Here is a 22,589-nt window from a genome sequence, read left to right as displayed (position 1 = left end):
ATAGAATTTGGCATTAGATGTAGCTTTGTATCTTAGCTTTCTGCTTAAGCTATACGTGGATCGGTATTGTTATCTGAACTCACCCATTTGTGTTCCCCCATATATAAATAAGTATTAGGAGAGTCACTATTGGTTTAGTATGAATTATGTATGCAAAATGTTCATAAAATTCCCAGGATTTAGTATGCTCTCAGTAAACATCATATGAATAATGATATTTGTCTTAAACTGGAAAGATTTCAAACATTAAGTGCAAAAAATTCCTCTGTGACCTGCATATTTTTTCATGTAAAAATACTCCAAATGTTTTTAAAGTATTACTAAAATTTTGTATGTTCTGTATCATTTCAGATGAATTAAGTTTCTGATGTGTCTCTGGACTCACCTCAACTTCATGGAAAATCAGAACAATGTCACAGAATTTGTTTTCATAGGACTGTGGGGAAATAAGCAACTAGAACTACTCTTCTTTCTCTTGTTCCTGCTGTGCTACCTGGCTGTCTTAATGGGAAACTTCATCATCTTACTCACCATCACCTGCAGCCGTCTAATCAAACAACCAATGTACTATTTTCTCTGTCACCTTTCCCTCATGGATCTCTGCTACACCTCCACTGTGGTCCCCAGGCTAATCAGGGACTTAGGCGCAGCAAGAAAAAACATTTCCTATAACAACTGTATGGCCCAGCTCTTCACTGCCCACTTGCTGGGGGGTGTGGAGATATTCATCTTGGTGTCCATGGCTTTAGACCGCTACGTTGCCATTGTCAAGCCCCTGCACTACATGGTCCTCCTGAACCGGCGGAGGTGTAACATGTTGGTCTTCATGGCCTGGGGTGTGGGTTTTTGGCACTCTGTCGCTCTATTGCTCTGGTACTCAACTTGCCTTTCTGTGGTCCTAATCAGATCGATCACTACATATGTGATGTGAAGCCTCTTTTGAAACTGGTGTGCAAAGACATTCATGTTGTTAGTGTCTTAGTGATTGCTCATTCAGGAATGGTGGCAGTTGTTATTTTTCTTATCCTGGTGGCTTCTTATATTCTCATATTATATAATCTTAGGACATACTCCTCCATAGGGAGACGCAAAGCTCTCTCCACCTGCAGCTCTCATATTACAGTTGTAGTTTTATTCTTTGTGCCCTGTATCTATATTTACATTCTACCTGCAGGGAGTGAGAACAAGGATAAGGAAATCTCTGTGTTTTATACTGTGATTGCCCCTATGCTGAATCCTCTCATCTACACCCTGAGAAACATGGAGATGAAAATCGCCATGGGGAAGGTGTGGTCTAAAATGGCACATTCAGAAATCAAGTCAAGAGGCTGATTTTCATTGTGCTTTCAATCCTGTGTCCCCAGAGCACTGACCAGTTGTGATCTCATAGAAAGCATATGAGCTCTCTTTGGGGAGCTGGACTAAAAACCTCTGAAGTTAGTATGAGCCAAAGAAGCAAGCCATTGTAATTCAGATTGCAATCTGTGCTTTAAAGAGTCCAGTTAGTTCCAGTTGTGAGCACTTGGATTTGAGGAATTCAAGAAATGCCCTTCCAAAGCTCATCTCTGATCAAATCACTAGTCACTCAAAAAAATCTATATGGATCCCTATTTTCCTTGAAACAAAATCCAACCTTCTCACTTGTTTACCATAAATGTCCCTAAATTGGTTCAGCTCTAACTGGTTCTATCAGAGGTCATCACACTGGAAGAAAGTATGGTGTTACAATAACAGGCTTTGGAGTCAGGGAGAGCTGGGTGACATATTGACTCTGCAAGTTTTTATCTCTGGGTTCTTTTTTTTTTAATTAATTTATTTATTTTTTCTGCATAACAATATTCATTGTTTTTGCACAACACCCAGTGCTCCATGCAATACGTGCCCTCCCTATTACCCACCACCTGGTTCCCCCATCCTCCACCCCCGCCCCTTCAAAACCCTCAGGTTGTTTTTCAGAGTCCATAGTCTCTTATGGTTCGCCTCCCCTTCCAATTTCCCTCAACTTCCTTCTCCTCTCCATCTCCCCATGTCCTCCATGTCATTTGTTATGCTCCACAAATAAGTGAGACCATATGATACTTGACTCTCTCTGCTTGACTTATTTCACTCAGCATAATCACTTCCAGTCCCGTCCATGTTGCTACAAAAGTTGGGTATTCATCCTTTCTTTCTTTTTTTTTTTTTTTATAAACATATAATGTATTTTTATCTCCAGGGATACAGGTCTTTTTTTTTTTTAAGATTTTATTATTTATTAGACAGAGATCACAAATAGGCAGAGAGGCAGTTGGTGGCGGGGGCGGGGAAGCAGACTCCCTGCTGAGCAGAGAGCCGGATGCTGGGCTTGATCCCAGGACCATGAGATCATGACCTGAGCTGAAGGCAGAGGCTTTAACCCTCTGAGCCACCCAGGCACCCTATCTCTGGGTCTTGGCAATTTGATTTAATTATGCATGTGTCTATGAAATGGGGTAATATTATAGCTCATGAAGATATACTATCACTTGGACAAACACACGTGAAGTTTTAATACAGCATACGGCTCATTGAAAAGCCACGTTATGTAATTCCCTCTTTCTCTGTCTTTCCTTCTGTGTGTCCCTTCTCCTGGATGCTTTCATCCAGCTACACTGGGTCCATTTACATTCTCCAAACACGCTCTACAATCTGTCAGCTTTTGGGTTGTATATCAGCTATCTCCTCTGCTTAGGAGTTCCCACGCCATGCCTGAGGGTCCATGTCTTATCTATAGTTCACACTGCTCATTTTTCCTATTCAGGAAGACTTGGCAGATCCAGCAGACTAGAAGTCGTTCTGATTCCTGCCCTGTTCTTTTGTTGTTATTCGGCAGTGTGTTTTCTCCACCTGAAATGACCCTATGTCCTATCTACGTGCGTCTTCTTGTGAACTGTGCTTTCACTAGATTGTCTGAGAAATAGAGTATGTGGTACATCTTTATTTTTCTTTTTATCTTTTTTTTTTTCTAAAAGTAAACTTGGCACAAATTAATATGTAAACAAATAGTAGCTGAATTAAATTCTATGATAATAATCTTTATTTTATGTGACTATATGCATTGTTCTTATATATCTAGAACTTGTCCTTGTGTCATGAACAATCATGCATTAACCATAAGATAAGGGATGTCAAAAAGGCTAAGAATTTAACGTATAATCCCCTGTGCCTATAAAGGGTATAATGAAATTTGCAGACCACCAGATGCTTAGAATAGTTTTTTTGTTGTTGTTGTTTTAATTTTCTGCATTAAGGTGGCACTACTCCCTCCATTATTGGTTACCTCTTTGTCCATTGATCATATAACATAATCTCAGCTCTGTGCTTCCAATCATTTCCAATTTCTTTCTGCCCAGAATTAGTCTTTTCTCAGCAGAATGATTTCATTGCTTCCACACAAACTTAGCTTCATTCAGTTACTTCTTGAGTTAACTCAGTTAACTTCTTGAGTAACTCTTCAGTTACTCCAGAGTCAAGGCAAAAGTCAAAGATAAGTCATGGAGGTAGTAGGTATTATCTTAGTGTCTGGCACCGGTTTTTGATGTTTTGAATCTTAGGAACTTTTACATATATAACTAATATTCTCTTTTTTCCTACTAGACCCATGAAAGCCTCCAGAATATGATAGGAAAATATTTTGTCTGTCCCATAGGAAATTGACATAGCTTATTCATCTATCTGTTTGATGGCTTAATGCAGACTTTGGCAAAAGTGTTTTATAATTTTTTTTAAGTATACAAATGCCATGTGCCTCTGTGTGTGTGTGTGTGTGTGTAAAACGGCTGTGCCTGTGCATGTGTTGTTTTGGGACTCCTGGGGCTCTTGCAATATTTTAGTACAGGTCGGGAAATTCCTATCTCATCAGAAAGAACGCCTTGCAACAAAATTTAAGTATATATAAGTATATAAATATATGTGCATATATATAAATATATGTGTGTATATATGTGTGTGTGTGTATTTATACACATTTTTTTTCTATTCTTTTTCCAAAGGTCCAAATGTTTTATTGGCAAAGAAATGGATGACATTGTATTTAAGCTGACAAATAAAATATAACAAATTAAATTATTTGTCAATTTATTAATAGATTCCATTCATCTACATAGGAATTTACTGCTTATTTAAAATCTCATGTTTAATTAAAGGAATATCTGTCATCAACAAAGAAATCTGTTACACAGTTTCTTTCTTTATGCCCCAGAGTTATCAGAAAACACCAGGCTGGAAGAAGCTTAGATACCTTGTCAGGGGCCTAAGGGAAAGACCAGAGGCCCAAACTAGCTTAGCTGTAGGGTTGTAGGTGACTCCCTGGCCCAGCCCCCTCTCCTAATCCTTCAACTGTGCTCAACCCTATATTGGTCTGCAGGCATCCATTGTGAGGGCTGATTCAGATACTGTACCTAAAACATCCCCTAAGAGATATTTAGTAAAATCAAAATGGTCTCAAAAAGTTGGCCAGGCATCTGGGTGGCTCAGTGGGTTAAGCCTCTGCCTTCGGCTCAGGTTATGATCCCAGGGTCATGGATCCAGCCCTATGTCAGGCTCTCTGCTCAGCAGGGAGCCTGCTTCCTCCTCACTCTCTGCCTGCCTCTCTGCCTACTTGTGATCTCTGTCTGTCAAATAAATTTTAAAAATCTTTAAAAAAAATAAAAACAAATAAAAAAAATCTCTCTTTCCTTAAAAGAAAAGTTGTTGATTTAGGTACAGAGTGAAGGCTCAAGTATTTAGAACTGATTGCTTTGAAATATCTATTTTATGTGACACCGTAATCATGGGGTTCTCTTGATGACGAGAACACCAGAAGAGCTAAAATCAGCCCTCAGGGTGGGCTGCCAGAGCAGGATGGAAGGCCTGACTTCAAATCTGGACCTCCCCATTTCTGTGTCTTTCATATAATAGAGCCTCCATGGCTAGAGTAAGTTCTCACATGCAGGTGATTCTGAGGGGATATGGTGTGCCAGGTGCATTATGGTGACCAGGAATTTAAGATCTCAGTTAGGAAGACCTGCTTGGCACCAGCAAGCTGTATGATTTTGAGCATAGTAGACATGATATTCCTAGTTGAATTCTTGGTACATGGTAAATATCCTATAAATGATTGGAACAGTTGTCTTTGTTTTAAGACTTTAGAATTTAAGGATTTTGTTTAGAGGTGTTAAATAGTATGGCTGGTAAAATGTTGTATCCAAGCTCTCTCAGTTTGAAGTCTCAAGTTTTTGAAAACTCTGTTCCTTATCTATCTATTAACAGCAGCAAAACTTCTATTTTTACTCATGTTAGTGGAAGAAGCACTGATGTTTCTTGGTTCCTTCTATCTGAAGCTACCCACTGATGAGGAAGGGAGGTGGCGATGCTGGTGATTTTCTCTGTGAAGCTAACTATTGGCTTGGCTAGAACTTGATTTCTGGGGTCAAGGGTGTCTCCTCAGTACACTTTTTCATTAGAAGGAAGGAAAAACCTTGGATGCTTTTGAAAGGCTGCCTCTATTTACTAAACGTCCTCAAGCCATTGGTCTCTTTCTGCTGGTACAAGGTTTTCTGTTTGGATTCTCAAGCACTGTTAGCATATTATTCTCCTCCAATTCTTTATCTCCCATGTTTTCTTTCAGTATTATTTAGTTCTGTCCACCCATATTATAAATTCTATGATAAACTTGTGAGAGAAAATAGGTATAATGCTTTCACTGTTAACTTTTACATATTATATGGTTTACTGTTTCTTTTCTTTCAACTGAATAAATTTCCTTATTATTTTGAGGCTATCTTTAGAAGTTCTTCTGTGTTGATAATTCTGTGTCAACTTGCTTCTTATTCCTCATGCAAATATGCTTTCCTTGGGCTCTTCCTTCAGTGCATCCACATACGCAAATTGTAATTGAATTCAGCTCTGAATCCAACTGGAAATGTTTCTCACAATAACCGTCAGGGCAATTAAAAGTAGGCTTCTGTCCCATGAGACTCAAGCATTTTTGAGAATGCTTGACCTGTCCATTTTGCTGAGATTCCTGGCCTATCTGTCCCATCCAAGTGGGTACTTGTTGTAAGAATTCTGGTCTCAGACTTTTTGGTTTCTGACTTTGAAATGCTCTATGATCTCAATTTAAGTCAAGTATGATTTAGTTTTCCCTATGTAAGCTTAATTTGGTCATTGCCTCTTTGAAATTTATTACAAACAACGTCTCAGCCATATGTTCAAGGAATATATTGCTTCCCAATGCCAGGTATGAATCCATACCTAATGATGTTCTAACTACCTCTACTTGTTGATGACTTGGTGCTGTTCATGCAGTTTTATGATATTGCAAATAAATATCTAGAGGTAGAATAGGTAGAAAATGCTTACGAAGTATTTTATTTATTTTAATTATTGAAAGAGACAGAAAGAGAGCCTGCAAGAATGTGTCACAGTGTGGGGGGTGAGGAACAGAGGTAAAGGGAGGGAAGCAGACTGTGTTCAGAGCAAAGCCTGATGTGGGGCTTGATCCCTCAACCCTGAGATCATGACCTGAGCTAAAACCAAGAGTGGGATGCTCAACCAACTGAGCCACCCAGGTCCCCCTAGAAAATAGCTTATGATAAGCTGGAATAGATATCATCAGCTGGATTTCAAATATTTTGTAAAAATGAACACTCCTTTCAGCAACAAATGAGTTCCATTCCTAATATTAATTTGTGTGTCACTTATCTCTTGAATTCTCCCCTCGCGGTCCAGTAGCTGTTTGTCCCTCTTTTGTTCGGCTTCTTTATTCTCTGTCATTTGGTCTTCTATATCACTAATTCTTTCTTCTGCCTCATTTATCCTAGCAGTGAGAGCCTCCATTTTTTTTTATTTATTTTTATTTGTTTATTTACAGCATAACAGTATTCATTGTTTTGGCATCACACCCAGTGCTCCATGCAGTACCTGCCCTCCCCATTACCCACCACCTGGTCCCTCAACCTCCCAACCCCCCCACCCCCCCGCCACCCCTTCATAACCCTCTAGTTGTTTTTCAGAGTCCATAGTCTCTCATGGTTCATCTCCCCTTCCAGTTTCCCTCAACTCCCTCTCCTCTCCATCTCCCCATGTCCTCCATGTTATTTGTTATGCTCCACAAATAAGTGAGACCATATGATACTTGACTCTCTCTGCTTGACTTATTTCGCTCAGCATAATTTCTTCCAGTCCCGTCCATGTTGCTACAAAAGTTGGGTATTCGTCCTTTCTGATGGAGGCATAATACTCCATTGTGTATATGGACCACATCTTCCTTATCCATTTGCCTGTTGAAGGGCATCTTGGTTCTTTCCACAGTTTGGCGACCGTAGCCATTGCTGCAATAAACATTGGGGTACAAACGGCCCTTCTTTTCACTACATCTGTATCTTTGGGGTAAATACCCAGCAGTGCAATTGCAGGGTCATAGGGAAGCTCTATTTTTAATTTCTTCAGGAATCTCCACACTGTTCTCCAAAGTGGCTGCACTAACTTGCATTCCCACCAACAGTGTAAGAGGGTTCCTCTTTCTCCACATCCTCTCCAACACACGTTGTTTCCTGTCTTGCTAATTTTGGCCATTCTAACTGGTGTCAGGTGGTATCTCAATGTGGTTTTAATTTGAATCTCCCTGATGGCTAGTGATGCAATCACAAGGAAAAGTTCAGAAGGAACTCAAACACCTGGAAGCTAAAGACCACCTTGCTTAAGAATGCTTGGATCAACCAGGAGATCAAAGAAGAACAATTAAACAATTCATGGAAACCAATGAGAATGAAGACACCTCGGTCCAAAACCTATGGGATACAGCAAAGGCGGTTCTAAGGGGGAAATACATAGCCATCCAAGCCTCCCTCAAAAACATTGAAAAATCCAGAATACACCAGCTGTCTCTACACCTTAAAGAACTGGAAAATCAACAACAAATCAAACCAACTCCACATGCAAGAAGGGAAATAATCAAGATTAGAGCAGAGATCAATGAGGTAGAAACGAGAGATACAGTAGAACGTATCAATGAAACTAGAAGCTGGTTTTTTGAAAGAATCAATAAGATCGATAAACCATTGGCCACACTAATCCAAAAGAAAAGAGAGAAAGCCCAAATTAATAAAATTATGAATGAAAAGGGAGAGATCACAACTAACACCAAGGAAATAGAAACAATCATCAGAAACTATTACCAACAGTTATATGCCAATAAGCTAAGCAACCTAGATGAAATGGATGCATTCCTGGAAAGCTACAAACTCCCAAAATTGAACCAGGAAGAAATTGACAACCTGAATAGACCGATATCTAGTAATGAGATTGAAGCAGTGATCAAAAACCTCCCAAAAAACAAGAGCCCAGGACCTGACGGATTCCCTGGGGAATTCTACCAAACTTTCAGAGAAGAAATAACACCAATTCTCCTGAAGCTGTTCCAAAAAATTGAAGCAGAAGGAAAACTTCCAGACTCTTTTTATGAAGCCAGCATTACCCTGATCCCCAAACCAGGCAAAGACCCTACCAAAAAAGAGAATTTCAGACCAATATCACTGATGAATATGGATGCAAAGATTCTCAACAAGATCCTAGCAAACAGGATCCAGCAGCACATTCAAAAGATTATCCACCATGACCAGGTGGGATTCATCCCTGGGTTGCAAGGTTGGTTCAACATTCGCAAATCAATCAGTGTGATAGAACACATCAATAAGAGAAGAGAGAAGAACCACATGGTCCTCTCAATTGATGCAGAAAAACCATTTGGCAAAATCCAGCATCCGTTCCTGATGAAAACGCTTCAAAGTATAGGGATAGAGGGAACATTCCTGAACTTCATAAAATCTATCTATGAAAGACCCACAGCAAATATCATCCTCAATGGGAAAAAGCTTGCAGCCTTCCCGTTGAGATCAGGAACACGACAAGGATGCCCACTCTCACCACTCCTGTTCAACATAGTATTAGAAGTTCTAGCAACAGCAATCAGACAACAAAGAGAAATAAAAGGTATCCAAATTGGCAAGGAAGAAGTCAAACTCTCTCTCTTCGCAGATGACATGATTCTTTATATGGAAAACCCCAAAGACTCCACCCCCAAACTACTAGAACTCATACAGCAATTCAGTAACATGGCAGGATACAAAGTCAATGTACAGAAATCAGTGGCTTTTTTATACACCAACAATGAAAATACAGAAAGGGAAATTAGAGAATCGATTCCATTTGCTATAGCACCAAGAACCATAAGATACCTGGGCATAAACCTAACCAAAGAAGTAAAGGACCTATACTCGAGGAACTACAGAACACTCATGAAAGAAATTGAAGAAGACACAAAAAGATGGAAGACTCTTCCATGCTCTTGGATTGGAAGAATAAACATTGTTAAAATGTCTATACTGCCTAGAGCAATCTATACTTTTAATGCCATTCCGATCGAAATTCCACCGATATTTTTCAAAGAGCTGGAGCAAATAATCCTAAAATTTGTATGGAGCCAGAAGAGACCCCGAATTGCTAAGGAAATGTTGAAAAACAAAAACAAAACTGGCGGCATCACGTTACCCAATTTCAAGCTTTACTACAAAGCTGTGATCACCAAGACAGCGTGGTACTGGCATAAAAACAGACACATAGACCAGTGGAACAGAGTGGAGAGCCCAGATATGGACCCTCAACTCTATGGTCAAATAATCTTCGACAAAACAGGAAAAAATATTCAATGGAAAAAAGACAGTCTCTTCAATAAATGGTGCTGGGAAAACTGGACAGCGATATGTAGAAGAATGAAACTCGACCATTCTCTTACACCGTACACAAAGATAAACTCGAAATGGATAAAAGACCTCAACGTGAGACAGGAATCTATCAGAATCCTAGAGGAGAACATAGGCAGTAACCTCTTCGATATCAGCCACAGCAACTTTTTTCAAGATATGTCTCCAAAGGCCAAGGAAACAAAAGCAAAAATGAACTTTTGGGACTTCCTCAAGATCAAAAGCTTCTGCACAGCAAAGGAAACAGTCAACAAAACAAAGAGGCAACCCATGGAATGGGAGAAGATATTTGCAAATGACAGTACAGACAAAAGGTTGATATCCAGGATCTATAAAGAACTTCTCAAACTCAACACACACAAAACAGATAATCATATCAAAAAATGGGCAGAAGATATGAACAGACACTTCTCCAATGAAGACATACAAATGGCTATCAGACACATGAAAAAATGTTCATCATCACTAGCCATCAGAGAGCCTCCATTTTTGATTGCACCTCATTAATAGCTTTTTTTATTTCAACTTGGTTAGATTTTATTTCTTTAATTTCTCCAGAAAGGGCTTTTATAGCTCCAGAGAGGGTTTCTCTAATATCTTCCATGCCTTTTTCGAGCCCGGCTAGAATGTTCAGAATCGTCATTCTGAACTCTAGATCTGACATATTACCAATGTCCATGTTGATTAGGTCCCCTGCCTTCAGTATTGCCTCTTGTTCTTTTGTTTGTGGTGATTTTTTTCTGCCTTGTCATTTTGTCCAGATAAGAGGATATGAAGGATCAAATAAAACACTAAAAGGGTGACAAAGACCCCAGAAAAATGTGCTGTAACCAAATGAGAAGAGACCCCAAATCGTGGGGGGCAGAAAGGGGATAAAAAGAGGTTCAGGAAAAAAAATTAAGAAAATAAAACAAATAAACAAAGAATATAAATAAGAAAGAAAAAATATATATTTTAGATAAACTGGTCAAAAAACGTTTAAAAAGAAAAGGGTAAAAGTTTTAAAAAATTTAGTAGAAGAAAAGAAAAGAAAGAAAAAAAATAAATAATGGAATTAACCACAAGACTAAAGAATCATGGGGAGAAAGTCATGAGTTCCATGCTTTGCTTTCTCCTCCTGTGGAATTCTGCTGCTGTCCTAGGTACTGAACCTGCTTTCCTTGATAGACGAACTTCGTCCTGGTTGGATATTTTGTTGATCTTCTGGGGGAGGGGCCTGTTGTAGTGACTCTCAAGTGTCTTTGCCCAAGGCAGAATTGCACCGCCCTTACTGGGGCCAGACTAAGTAATCTGCTCAGGTTCGCTTTGGGAGCTTCTGTTCCCTGAACGCTTTCCATAGAGTTCTGGAGGACAGGAATGAAAATGGCGGCCTCCCAGTCTCCAGCCCAGAGGAACTGAGAGCCCGGGGCCCCACTCCTCAGTGCGGCCCCAGAGAACAGCACCCAATCACTCCCGTATCTCCAGCCTCCAGCTGCGCTCCGAGCTCACCCAGCCCGTGACCAGTTCAAGGTAACCCCGAACTGAGAGTTCAGTCCTCGGCTCTGTCTCTGTAGCCGGCTTCTCTGTTCTAACACCTGCGAGCTCTGTGACACTCCGACACCCCCGATTCTTCTGTGACCCTGCGGGACCTGGGGCCATGCTGACCCCACGTGGGCTTCACCCGGTTTAGCCTCTGGAGCAATGTCCCTCAGTGGAACAGACTTTTAAAAGTCCTGATTTTTGCTCCATTGCTCTGCCCCTTGCTGGGAGGTAGCCCCTCCCCCCACGGTCTATCTTCCCGTCGCTTTGGATTCACTTCTCCGCCAGTCCTACCTTTCCGAAAGTGGTTGATTTTCTGTTTCTAGAATTGCTGTTCTTCTTCTCTTCCATCTCCTGTTGGATTTTAGGTGTTTGCAATGTTTAGATAAGCTATGGAGCTGATCTCCTGCTACCAGATGTCATCCTGCTACTTCTCCGCCATCTTGACTCCTCCCCTGAGACTTTCTTTTTTTATGCGAGTTTAGCATGGTTGTGCCATACAAGATTAATGCATAACATCAGTTGCATAGTTTGTATTGGAAACTAGCAAACAGAAATTGGATTTTTAAATTCCAATTCCAATAGCATCAAATATACAATATACCTAAGGAAAAATATGACAAAATAGGGGCAAGACATACACTGAAAATGTTATGAAAACTCTGTTGAGAATATATGAAGAACTTAATAAATAGAAACAAATATTGAGCTCCTGGGCCAGCTGAGTCAATACTCTTTGGATGTGAATTATCCCCAAATATGTGTTTAGATTCAAACAATCCAATAAACATATGAATGGACACACGTTTATTATTTTCCAAAGTGATCTAATGCATACAGCAATGTAAAGAAACTTCATTAGGTCACCCAACTTTAAGAAGAACAAAGCTAGGAACTTATCTTATCTCATTTCAAGGTCTATTATAAAGCTGCTGTATTCAAACAGTGTGTTGTTCTCGGGCAGCTAGACAAGCAGATCAATGGGACAGCCTAGAGAGTCCAGAAACAGACCTGCTTGCATTGGTCAACTAATTCTCAACACGGATCTGTAGGCAATTTAGTGGAGAAAACATTGTCTTCAAAACAAATGGCAGTAGAAATCTTAGACATTGATATGAACCAATAGCAACACCACCACAAAAATCCATGCATCACAGCTTGTACAAATTCAATACCAAATGGAACATAGACCAGTATGTAAAAAGGAAATGAATAATCCATTGAGAATAAAACAAAGGCTAGATCTTTGTGACCTTGGATTAGAAAAATAATTTGTAAACACAATGGTGTGGGCCATATTAAAAAATATATAAAATGCACTTCATTAAAACTGATACATTTTCAGCAGGACAAGTTTATGATGAGGTTCAAATTCAAGATTTGAAGATGTTGATGGGACACTTGTATATGTCTCTAAGGGAAGTCCTAAAGTGTGTCTGGCAGGGGAGGATATACAAAATATGATAAGCTATCTTCTCTGTGGATTGATACAGGCTACTTTGGGTAAAGCACAGTATTGAAATGGACAAACTGTAAAATCATCAAGATTTGATAACCTCTGTGCTGAAAGGCTATGTAGGGGAGGAGAGCTCTTGTCTTTTTCCCTTCTCTGTTCTTTGGCTCATCTAGCAATTAAACTGACATAAAACAGATTAACAGAAGAAAAACAAACTTCAATTTCCTATGTATAGGAACCCCAAAGAAATGAAACTCCCTGACAGTCAGGAAACTGAACTGAATATGTTCTCCTGAGCTAAGGAAAGGGGGTAGGAATTCAGTGGGCACAGAGGAGAATTTGAACAAGGAAGCCCTGTAGAGACCCCCACAGTTTACCAGGCCCACCCCACATTCTTTGTAGTTTTCTCTGTTGGTATCTCTCTTCCTAGACCAGGCCCTCTGTCTAAATTCTTTTAGGCAGTTACTGGGGAAGAAGAAAACTCCTCTTGAACTCTTTGGACCTGATTATTTTCAGCACAAAGCAATCCAAATATCTAAGTGGCACACTGGGACAGCCTGCCCTGACCCCGTCAGATAGAATCTTTCATTTACTCAGGGTTACAAAACTTTCAAAGCCTGGAAACAGCATTAAATTTAGAAATACCATTTTCTTGCTTCTGGCTAAGCAAGTCAGTTATTTAAACGCTAAAACTTTTGTGTGTTTCTATGCGAATTAGAGGTAATAATAGGTCAAAATATGCAAAATTGTAAGTTTTTAAAAATTCAATGAATTTTCTTAGATTTTATTTATTAATTTTAGAGAGAGAGAGAGAAAAGCAGTGGGGCATATGGGCAGAGGGAGAAGGAGAAGGAGAAGCAGACTCCCTGATGATGAGGGGCTACATAATTCCTGGGCACTGAGATCTGACCTAAACCGAAGTTAGAGGTTTCAAAGGTTGAGGCATCAAGGTGCCCACTTCCTCTTAAATTTTTCATCTTTCTTTTTTTTCCTACCTTCCATGTTCATGGGGAAAAAATGTTTATTGTTTTATCATTCCTTTTCGTTTTCTCCTATCCTGCAACCATCCATTCCAGCGAAGTTAGTCCCGAACCAGGGATAGTTCTGCACCCATTCTCATATTGCAGATTGTTGACTGTATTGATTTATCGACTCTACACACATAACATCTTGGTAATGGGGCATACTTGGACTATAAATGCTTGTGTGTGGCTTTCTTTGTCCTATCTCATCTCACATTTTCCTCATAGCTAACCGGGTACTATAACAGGCTACAGTGGTTTCCCTCTGATTCTTCAGAAAGCTGGATGAATCTACAGAACAGTCAAAATTTCTTGACCTGACTGACTATGGCCTTTCTGGGTCTCCAGAGAAATAGCATCTGAGGCATGCTAATGCAAAGGAGGAAAGCAACACCCAAGGCAAATAGGGACATCACTCTGGGCAGTGGTTTAGCACATTGGCCAGGATTTCTCTAGAAATTCCTTTGGGAATGTAATTACTGACAACTTTCAGAGAACTATTAATTACTGTATGTCACCTAGAGTTTATATTTCATTGGCCCCAACAAAATTTTCCTCAGGAGTAGGCAGAAGCTTGATGATTTCCGGGACCTAAATACTCTTGTTACCTTTTGCAGGAATTAAAAAAAAATATATATATATATATATATATATTAGTGGTCTAGCATTCAGATCTTAAATCAGTACTTGAAATTCCTAGTCTACTTTCCTGGGTGATAACAACGCCTTTCTTCATCTCTGATAGATTCAGTAAGTATTTGAAATCCACTGCCCTTCTGAAACTGTAGAAGGAGTGAGTCACATTGAGATTTCCAAAATATTTGTAGAGAATGAATCTGGAACTATGTGAATTACTGATTTATAATTCTCTTCATTTTATTGCAGATTTCAGTGCTGGGGATGATTTGGCACAGTGAGTATCCGGGGGATGGAATATAGCCTAAAACTAACTGCCAGACTCTCAGATCTTATGCTTAGTGAATTATCCTTGTCATCTTGGCTTGGGAAGGGTTCCACCAAGCACAATCTAGACTAATTATATCGTCTTATTGCATATAATTTGATTGCAATACTATAACTTCTTTTGCACTATATGCAAATTCCATTCCTATAAAGATGCTTTACATATGTTAGTTTTAATTGTGTATTATTCATTGAATTTCCTTGAGTGAATTTCATTGTGTCTCATTCTTGCACTTATGTCCTACCCTCCACCTTGTTGTTGAGAAGTAGCCTTGTTTATGTTTGAATATGTACATTAATGAGAAATTCCTATATTTCAAGCACTTGTCACTAAGCACATTTCAAGCACTAGAATAGTTTCATCTGAGTTAACTAATTTAAATTTATAGCATGCTATTCTGCTACACTAAAGGAAAACATGAACATGTGATGGAAGCTTTATCTTTTACATATATATTTGAGAAAGAGGGAGAGAGCATGAGTGGGGCGTGAGCCCCAGGTCAGGGAGGGATACAGGGAAGGAGAGAAGCAGACTCCCTGCTGAGCAGGTAACAGGATGCAAGGCTTGATTCCAGGACCCTGAGATCAGGACCTGAGCCAAGGACAGCAGCTTAACTGACTCAACCACCCAGATACCCATGATGGAAGCTTTCATTTAAACATAAACGCCTCTATTCTTATACTGATAGTTTAACTAAAAGCACACTCAGAATTTTTATTTAGAATAACCTAGGAAGTAAAGTAATCAGCTATATTTTTATAGTGCAAAAAATCACTCTGAGCATTAAGGTTAAGCATTCCCTAAGAGGACCAATTGGGCATCCAACTAACATAAATGTTTTCCCCAACAGATTGATGAAATTGAAGTTTACCTGATCAGTTATGAAGTCCATGTTATGATATTTTCTTTTATTTTATTTTCCACTGGCTTTGGTTGTGTGGAGGTGCATGACGCTTTCTGTGGTTCTAAACTAATCCATTTTGAACCAAAGTGTCACGGGCTATTTCTTATTAGCTCATGTATTCCTCATTAAAATTCTGAATTTCGTAATGATATCTTCATTGTAAAAGGAGTAAGATAGAGTTTAGAGAGATGAGGGAATTCACTCAAGGACTGCACTGGTTTCCTTAAGACGCCTCAATGTTTCTCCCTCTTCCTGTGTTGTGCTCTTCTAACCACTGGTTCAGTGGTTGTCTGATGTTTTTTACACATCAACTCTAACTTCAATTTTTAACACAAGAGGTGTCTATAATATCTCTGCCATAAAAATGTTATTTTTATGGCAATAAATCCCCTCCCTTTTTCCCTTTTACATCTGCTCTCTGCAGCGATCATGTGTAATGACCCTCAGGTTACAGGGTGAGATGAGTAAGTAGCACGATTGTGGATTCAATGCCAATGATGGTCTAGAAAGAAAGAAGAATCCTGATTTAAACAATCTACATGTTGGTAAAACTGAAGGGAAATTATCTAAAATGACTTAGAATGAGAGAATTCCAGACAACATTTGTTAAGTAGTCTGTATATCTTTATTTCCATAAATACTCAGGAAGAGAGACTCTGTGTCTGTTCACCCATCGTCTTGCATATTCTTTTCTAGTCAGTTATGGATTCAGGATAGTCTTTTAATGCTTTCCTAACGACACCCATCATCTTCCCACCCAGCTTTCTTCCATGAAATTAGTCCCAGATTGAGGGAGAACCAGGATTTCTATCTCTAGACATTCACAGAGTTTAACTCCTGCATCCTGAGAAATGATTAGATTTTCTTGATCTGAGTTTCTTCTTTTTAAAATCAGAGATCTGGATTAGCCAAGTGAATTCTGCCTTTAAATTGTTTGCAGTCTTCTTGCTTAATAATTCTTCTTAAACCAAATTGATTTAGGTAAATAACTGTTTCTGAAAAATTAACATTTTCTACCTTATTAACAAAGAATAAACATCACTTGCAATGAGTAGAAAATAGGTCAATGAATTCTATCTCCCTAAAACTTTTCAACTAAAGTGTAGTTAAAATTAAATGCTAAATACTCTTTAACTCAGTATTATTTTCAAAAAGTAAAAATTACTCCTTTGTGAACTTAGAATTTAGAATAATAATTTAAAGCAGAATTGCTCTACAATTCTGGACCATTTTTTGAATGCCTTTTAACTCTCTCTCTATATATATATGATAAATAATTAATGTTATAATATATCATATCAATTATATACAGATAGGATATATATAGCATATAGAGAGATATACTACATATGTATGTCTTATATATGGACCATTTTTTGAATGCCTTTTAACTCTCTCTCTATATATATATGATAAATAATTAATGTTATAATATATCATATCAATTATATACAGATAGGATATATATAGCATATAGAGAGATATACTACATATATATGTATAGATGTATGTGTCTATATATGATACTCTCTAGGACTATACAACACATAAATATTAATTTTGAGATTCTCTACTGTTGATGATTTCTATATAACTTTGCTACAAATGCATTCTGAGTTTTTTTAAAAATAGACATCTAGAAGCCTAGATAAGACAGTCCCAGCAGGTCCAGAGAAATATAGGAAGTGCACTAGCAGTTCATATCCACTGGGGACAGATAATTCCTCATCATTGAGGAATAAAACTCCTCGAAATGCATTTTCTCTATTTTTAACTTATGTACTGATTAAATAATGTTTTTAAATTACACATCAGATACAAAATGTGCAAATACATATTTGTTTCAACAAATATCGCTGAGTACGTGACCACTAAGTTTGACTAATGTTACCTTCTGTATCATCCCCTTTTTGACACAAGGTCCTTAGATTTATACAAACACATGAAATTTTGACAAGAGCATGACATAGGCACTATTGAAACATACTTGAGCAACTCAACGATTTTATCTGTCCTTTAATGATTGTCATCGCAAACATCAATAACAGTATTTACATTTTTAAAATTCTCTTTAAAACATGAAATGTAATTAGGAAAAATGAATGAAATTGCTAATTTATTTCCACAATTTCCATCATGAATAGACATTCTCTATTTGCTGTATAGTTTTTTCCCCCACTCTTCACTTTATAAAATAACAGCGATTCCATTGGTTTACCATGACCCATTGGCAATATGTGGTCAAAGAGCAAAAAAAAAAAAAAAAAAATGAGTGTGCTTTATACAAATTAAGCTTCAGCAGTTCAGACTGTTATGTTTGCATTTCCTGAGGTATCAGTGCCAGATGATTCATGGAATTTGTCCAGAAAAGAGTGAAAATAGGAAAGTTGACCTCATGTATTAGGCACACAAATTTAAGATACATACAACAGGGATGCCTGGGTGGCTGAGTGGGTTAAAGCCTCTGCCTTCAGCACAGGTCATGATTCCAGGGTCCTGGGATTGAGCCACACATGAGGCTTCCCACTCTCTGCCTGCCTTTCTGCCTACTTGTGATCTGTCTGCCAAATAAGTAACTAAAATCTTAAAAAAAAAAAAAGATACATACAAGAAAATATTTTTTGACTTGGCAGAATTTTTATAAATCTTCTTTCTTATCTAATTAATATAATTAGTAATGAATAGTCTTTCATTTTCAAAATATTTAAATATTTAAAATCATTATCAGTAAAACTGAGTAACATACATAATCATTCCCATTATAAAATTATTACACAATACTTCCATAGAATCAAACACAATAAAACAGGAGAAAGCAGCTTAATTTAAGAAATCAAGAATAATTAATATTAATATAATATTCATGTCAACCTACTCTTAGTAAACTTCATATCATTGTGTTCATATTATTAAGTTTTCACCACATTTCTGTTTATTTCCTTCAGATACATACTCATTTGTGTGGAACATATAGCAAACTCAAGTATATGGAGAAGCAGAGAAACATCTCAGAATTCATACTTCTAGGACTTTCGTATGACCAGAACATAGAAATATTTTGCTTTGTCCTCTTCTTATTCTGTTATATTGCCCTGTTGACAGGAAACCTTCTGATCCTTGTCTCCATTCGATGCAGTCCTCTTTTTCACCAACCCATGTACTACTTCCTCAGCCACTTATCCTCTATGGACATCTGCTATACCTCTAGCATTACACCCAAATTAATTGGTGACCTACTTGGAGGGACAAAAACCATCTCCTATGGTAATTGCATGTTACAGCTATTTACCATGCACTTCTTTGGAGGTACTGAGATCTTCATTCTGACCGCCATGGCCTTTGATCGCTATGCTGCCATCTGCAAACCTCTCCACTACCTGCTTATCATGAACAGGACAAGGTGTCATCTCCTAGTCTTGGCTGCGTGGGCTGGTGGGGCTCTCCATTCTTTTCCTCAATTATTGATGGCAATCCAATTGCCGTTTTGTGGTCCTAATGAACTCGATCACTACTTTTGTGATATCTTCCCTCTGCTGAAAGTTGCCTGCACTGATACCTACATCACCGGGATCCTTGTGGTTGCCAATTCAGGTATGGTCGCCTTGGTTACCTTTGTTGTCTTGTTTGTTTCTTATGTCATTATTTTGTTTAGTCTAAGACATCACTCAGCTGAGGGAAGACGCAAAGCCCTCTCCACCTGTGGTTCTCATATTACTGTGGTCATCTTATTTTTCGGGCCTTCAATCTTTGCCTACCTTCGAACTCCAGCCAGTTTCCCTGAGGACAAAGTATTTGCTCTATTTTATACCATCGTTGCTCCTATGTTCAATCCCTTAATCTATACTCTGAGAAATACAGAGATGAAAAATGCCATGAGGAAAGTTTTGTGTCAAACATTATTTTCAAAGGAAGTACGCAATTAATTCAAGCAAACTTAGCAAATTTACCAAAAAAAAAAGGAGGGGGGTCTTGATGTGACTAAACGAGCTAAGAAATATTTCATAGTCTTTATATTCCAAGGCTATCATGAATAGAATGCATGAAAGGAAGTGGAAATATAAAGAAATTTCAAGGTATACGTAAATGAATCCTAATTCCCACATACCAGGATTAATTGAAAACTTAGTTTTATGAAGTATTAAGGAGGTGTGATTACCATCACCTGTAGAAAAAACTGCCAAATCAAGTAAAGCAACACTATTTGGTTAGTGAATCATAAAGACAAAACAATTTTAATGACAGTTCTATAAAAATCCTGGGCTTATATGCCAGTTCTCATAGTGATACACATTCTTTGCTTGTGATGAAGCTGAAATCTAAAACTAAAATAATGACTTTAAGTCATCACAGGTATCTTTATGATAGCACATTCTTTTCTCCTTCCTCTAAGGGCATTCAGAGATCAGCTGTACAATGAAGAAATCGTATAAGAGAACCTGTTTTAGATCAGCTCCTCGTCATCAGTTCTCCTGAATTCATATTAAAAATAATAGTAATACCTAGTTAAGACAGAGCAGGAGTCAATAATTCAGGATGCTAAAAACATAATTACTTGTTTTTCCACCATTGACCAGAATACAAAACATTTCTCATAAAACCTAAGGGATTGAATAATAAATGTAATTGTTGACAATCTCTACCTGCCTCCAGTTGGTAAAAGGAAAGTTAATGGATCTAGAACTGAAGAGTTTCTATGCTATAGAGGGGTGGGGGGAAGCCTAGTAAAGACAGATTAAGATATGGTCAACCAACAAAAGAAAATTAAAGTACATTTTGCAAGCACATTTTGGCTGCATATACACGTTTATAACTGTTTTATTTATAATTGTCAAACCTCAGAAGCAACCAAGACCTCCCTCCACTGGTGAACAGATAAATAAATTGTGTTTTATCTGGACAATGGAATATTACTCAGCGCTTAAAAATGAGCTATCAAGCCACAAGATGATATCCGGGAAACTTAAGTGTGCATTCCTATGTGAAAGAAGCCAATCTGAAAAAAATATCTATTATGTGATTACAACTATATGAATCCTGGGAAAGGCAAAACAACGGAGACATTGACAACATCAGCGTTTGCCAAGGGTCAGTGAGGAGGGTAGAATGAATAGACAGAGCTCAGAGAGTTTTTAGAGCAGGAATCACATCTGTATGTTAGTACAGTTGTGGATACATGTCCTTATGCTTATCGAAACCCAAAAAATGTACTACATCAAGTGTGAACCTAATGAAAAGAATTTTGGGGGAGATAATGACTTAGAGTAGCTTCCTTTGATGACAACAGATGTATCACTCTGGTGGGAGAGGCTGTCTGTGTGTGGGGCAGGGGTATTATGGGAAATCTTTGTACTTTGCTCAGTTTTGCTGTGAACCTAAAGCTGCTTTAAAAATAAAGTTTGTTAGTTAAAAATATACACTACGGCATGACAGATATACCAAAACTTGTAAGTGGAATGAACAAGAGACATCTGAAAAAGATTTTCTACAGAAAAAAAAAAAGTAAGAAAGGCCTTTTTTGCAAGCTTGTTATTCTATTTAAATAAAGGTTGCTTAAGTAATGGCAAATGTCATTAGAGAGAAGATGTTAGATAGCATGATTTATTAAAAGAGAGATGGTAAAAACATGGAAAATGTTTTAGAATATGTAAGTAAAATGCAAGAGCTACAATCATTCTGGAGGCTGGAAACAAACAGGTATAAATAGCAGAAAGAAAAAAAAAAAGAATGAAGAAGTTGAAATTAACCAGAGCTGTTACAAGGAAGGGAGGAAGTGGACAGATTGATTCAGCAGTTATACACAAAGAAACAAAACTGTTGTCAGATTAAACCTTTTCTCCTAGGCATGTTCTATACTCTTCCATTACTTAGCTAGACCTAAGAAAGCTGTCTCTGAACATGAAATAGAAGTTCAGATATTTAAACAACAAATTCATTTTAAAGTTCTCTTTTATAGTGGTTATTATTTGTTTTCATTATGCTTTCTTAATAGTGTGACTTTCTCTTTTAGAACATTATTAGCACTCAAAATTATTATTTGCACACAATATTGACCAATGGCTAAGAACATTTTCTGCTATAAATCTAGACACACATACCAAATTAACCAGACATTAGCATTCTATAAAAGTAACAACTTTCACGGAAATGACTTCAGATTTCTTACTGTTGTTTTCATGTTTAATAAGTTGAAAACATAAACTTTATTTTAATTGAGATATAAGTGATGTATAACATTATATTAGTTTCTTCTATACAACATAATGATTTGATATGAGTATATATTGAAAAATAGTTTCTGCAATAAATCTAGCTAACATCCATCACCACACATACTTACAAATTACTTTCTTGTGACAAGAACTTCTTAGATGCCACTCATTTTTATTACACAAAATCCTGCCTGAGGTATTGAAGATGTAGATTATAGAATTACTCTATATCAAATTGTAGACTTTTTTTTTTTAGATTTTTTGTTTTTTAGATTGTAGAACTTTTAATGGGAAAACCCAAGCATATGTTGCTATTAGTTGAGACTTATATGCACTTCTGCATTTATAGATGTGAAAACGCTGACAAAGTTTGCATATTATAAGAAAGAAACAGAAACATAAGGGGAAAATTAAAAAGCATATAAACATAAAGTATTAAAGACTATCTGGTGAAATGTAGCTAATGCCTTTTGCTGCAAATTCCTCATGAGGTATAACAGCATTCAAATTCATGCTTGCAATGTTAGAGTATCTCAATTTTTGAGAAGTAACTACAGATAATATAATATTCTATATTCACTAATGAGATTAGCACAGCATAACAGCATAAACTGTAAAGGATTTAAGAGCAGCAATATGTGTGGCTCATATAATTAATTTGTATAAAAATTCAAATAAAATATTTTTAAGCACCATAGTGACAGAATGGTACATTCTCACTAATATGTTTTTTAAATAGATTTTATTTCTTAAAG

General features: G+C 37.6%; 2 protein-coding genes across 2 annotated transcripts; both read left to right on the top strand.

Annotated features, from left to right (window-relative positions):
- Positions 1 to 394: 394 nt before the first annotated feature.
- On the top strand, positions 395 to 1,332 carry LOC123948613 (olfactory receptor 4P4-like). Its single transcript, XM_046015814.1, is given in 2 exon segments — positions 395 to 869; positions 872 to 1,332. Coding segments are annotated over 2 exon segments (936 nt in total).
- Positions 1,333 to 18,612: 17,280 nt separating this feature from the next.
- LOC123949352 (olfactory receptor 4P4-like) lies at positions 18,613 to 19,548 on the top strand. Its single transcript, XM_046016764.1, has one exon. The coding sequence runs from the start codon at positions 18,613 to 18,615 to the stop codon at positions 19,546 to 19,548; it is 936 nt and encodes a 311-aa protein (XP_045872720.1).
- The last annotated feature ends 3,041 nt before the right edge of the window (positions 19,549 to 22,589 follow it).

This window comes from Meles meles, chromosome 8, assembly GCF_922984935.1.
Source record: "Meles meles chromosome 8, mMelMel3.1 paternal haplotype, whole genome shotgun sequence".
NCBI classification, from domain to species: Eukaryota; Metazoa; Chordata; class Mammalia; order Carnivora; family Mustelidae; genus Meles; species Meles meles.
This window is presented reverse-complemented; position numbering and strand designations above follow the sequence as displayed.

Bases quoted from the DNA above. Each gene is read 5' to 3' on its own strand.
- LOC123949352 (XM_046016764.1), top strand. From the start codon at position 18,613: ATGGAGAAGCAGAGAAACATCTCAGAATTCATACTTCTAGGACTTTCG.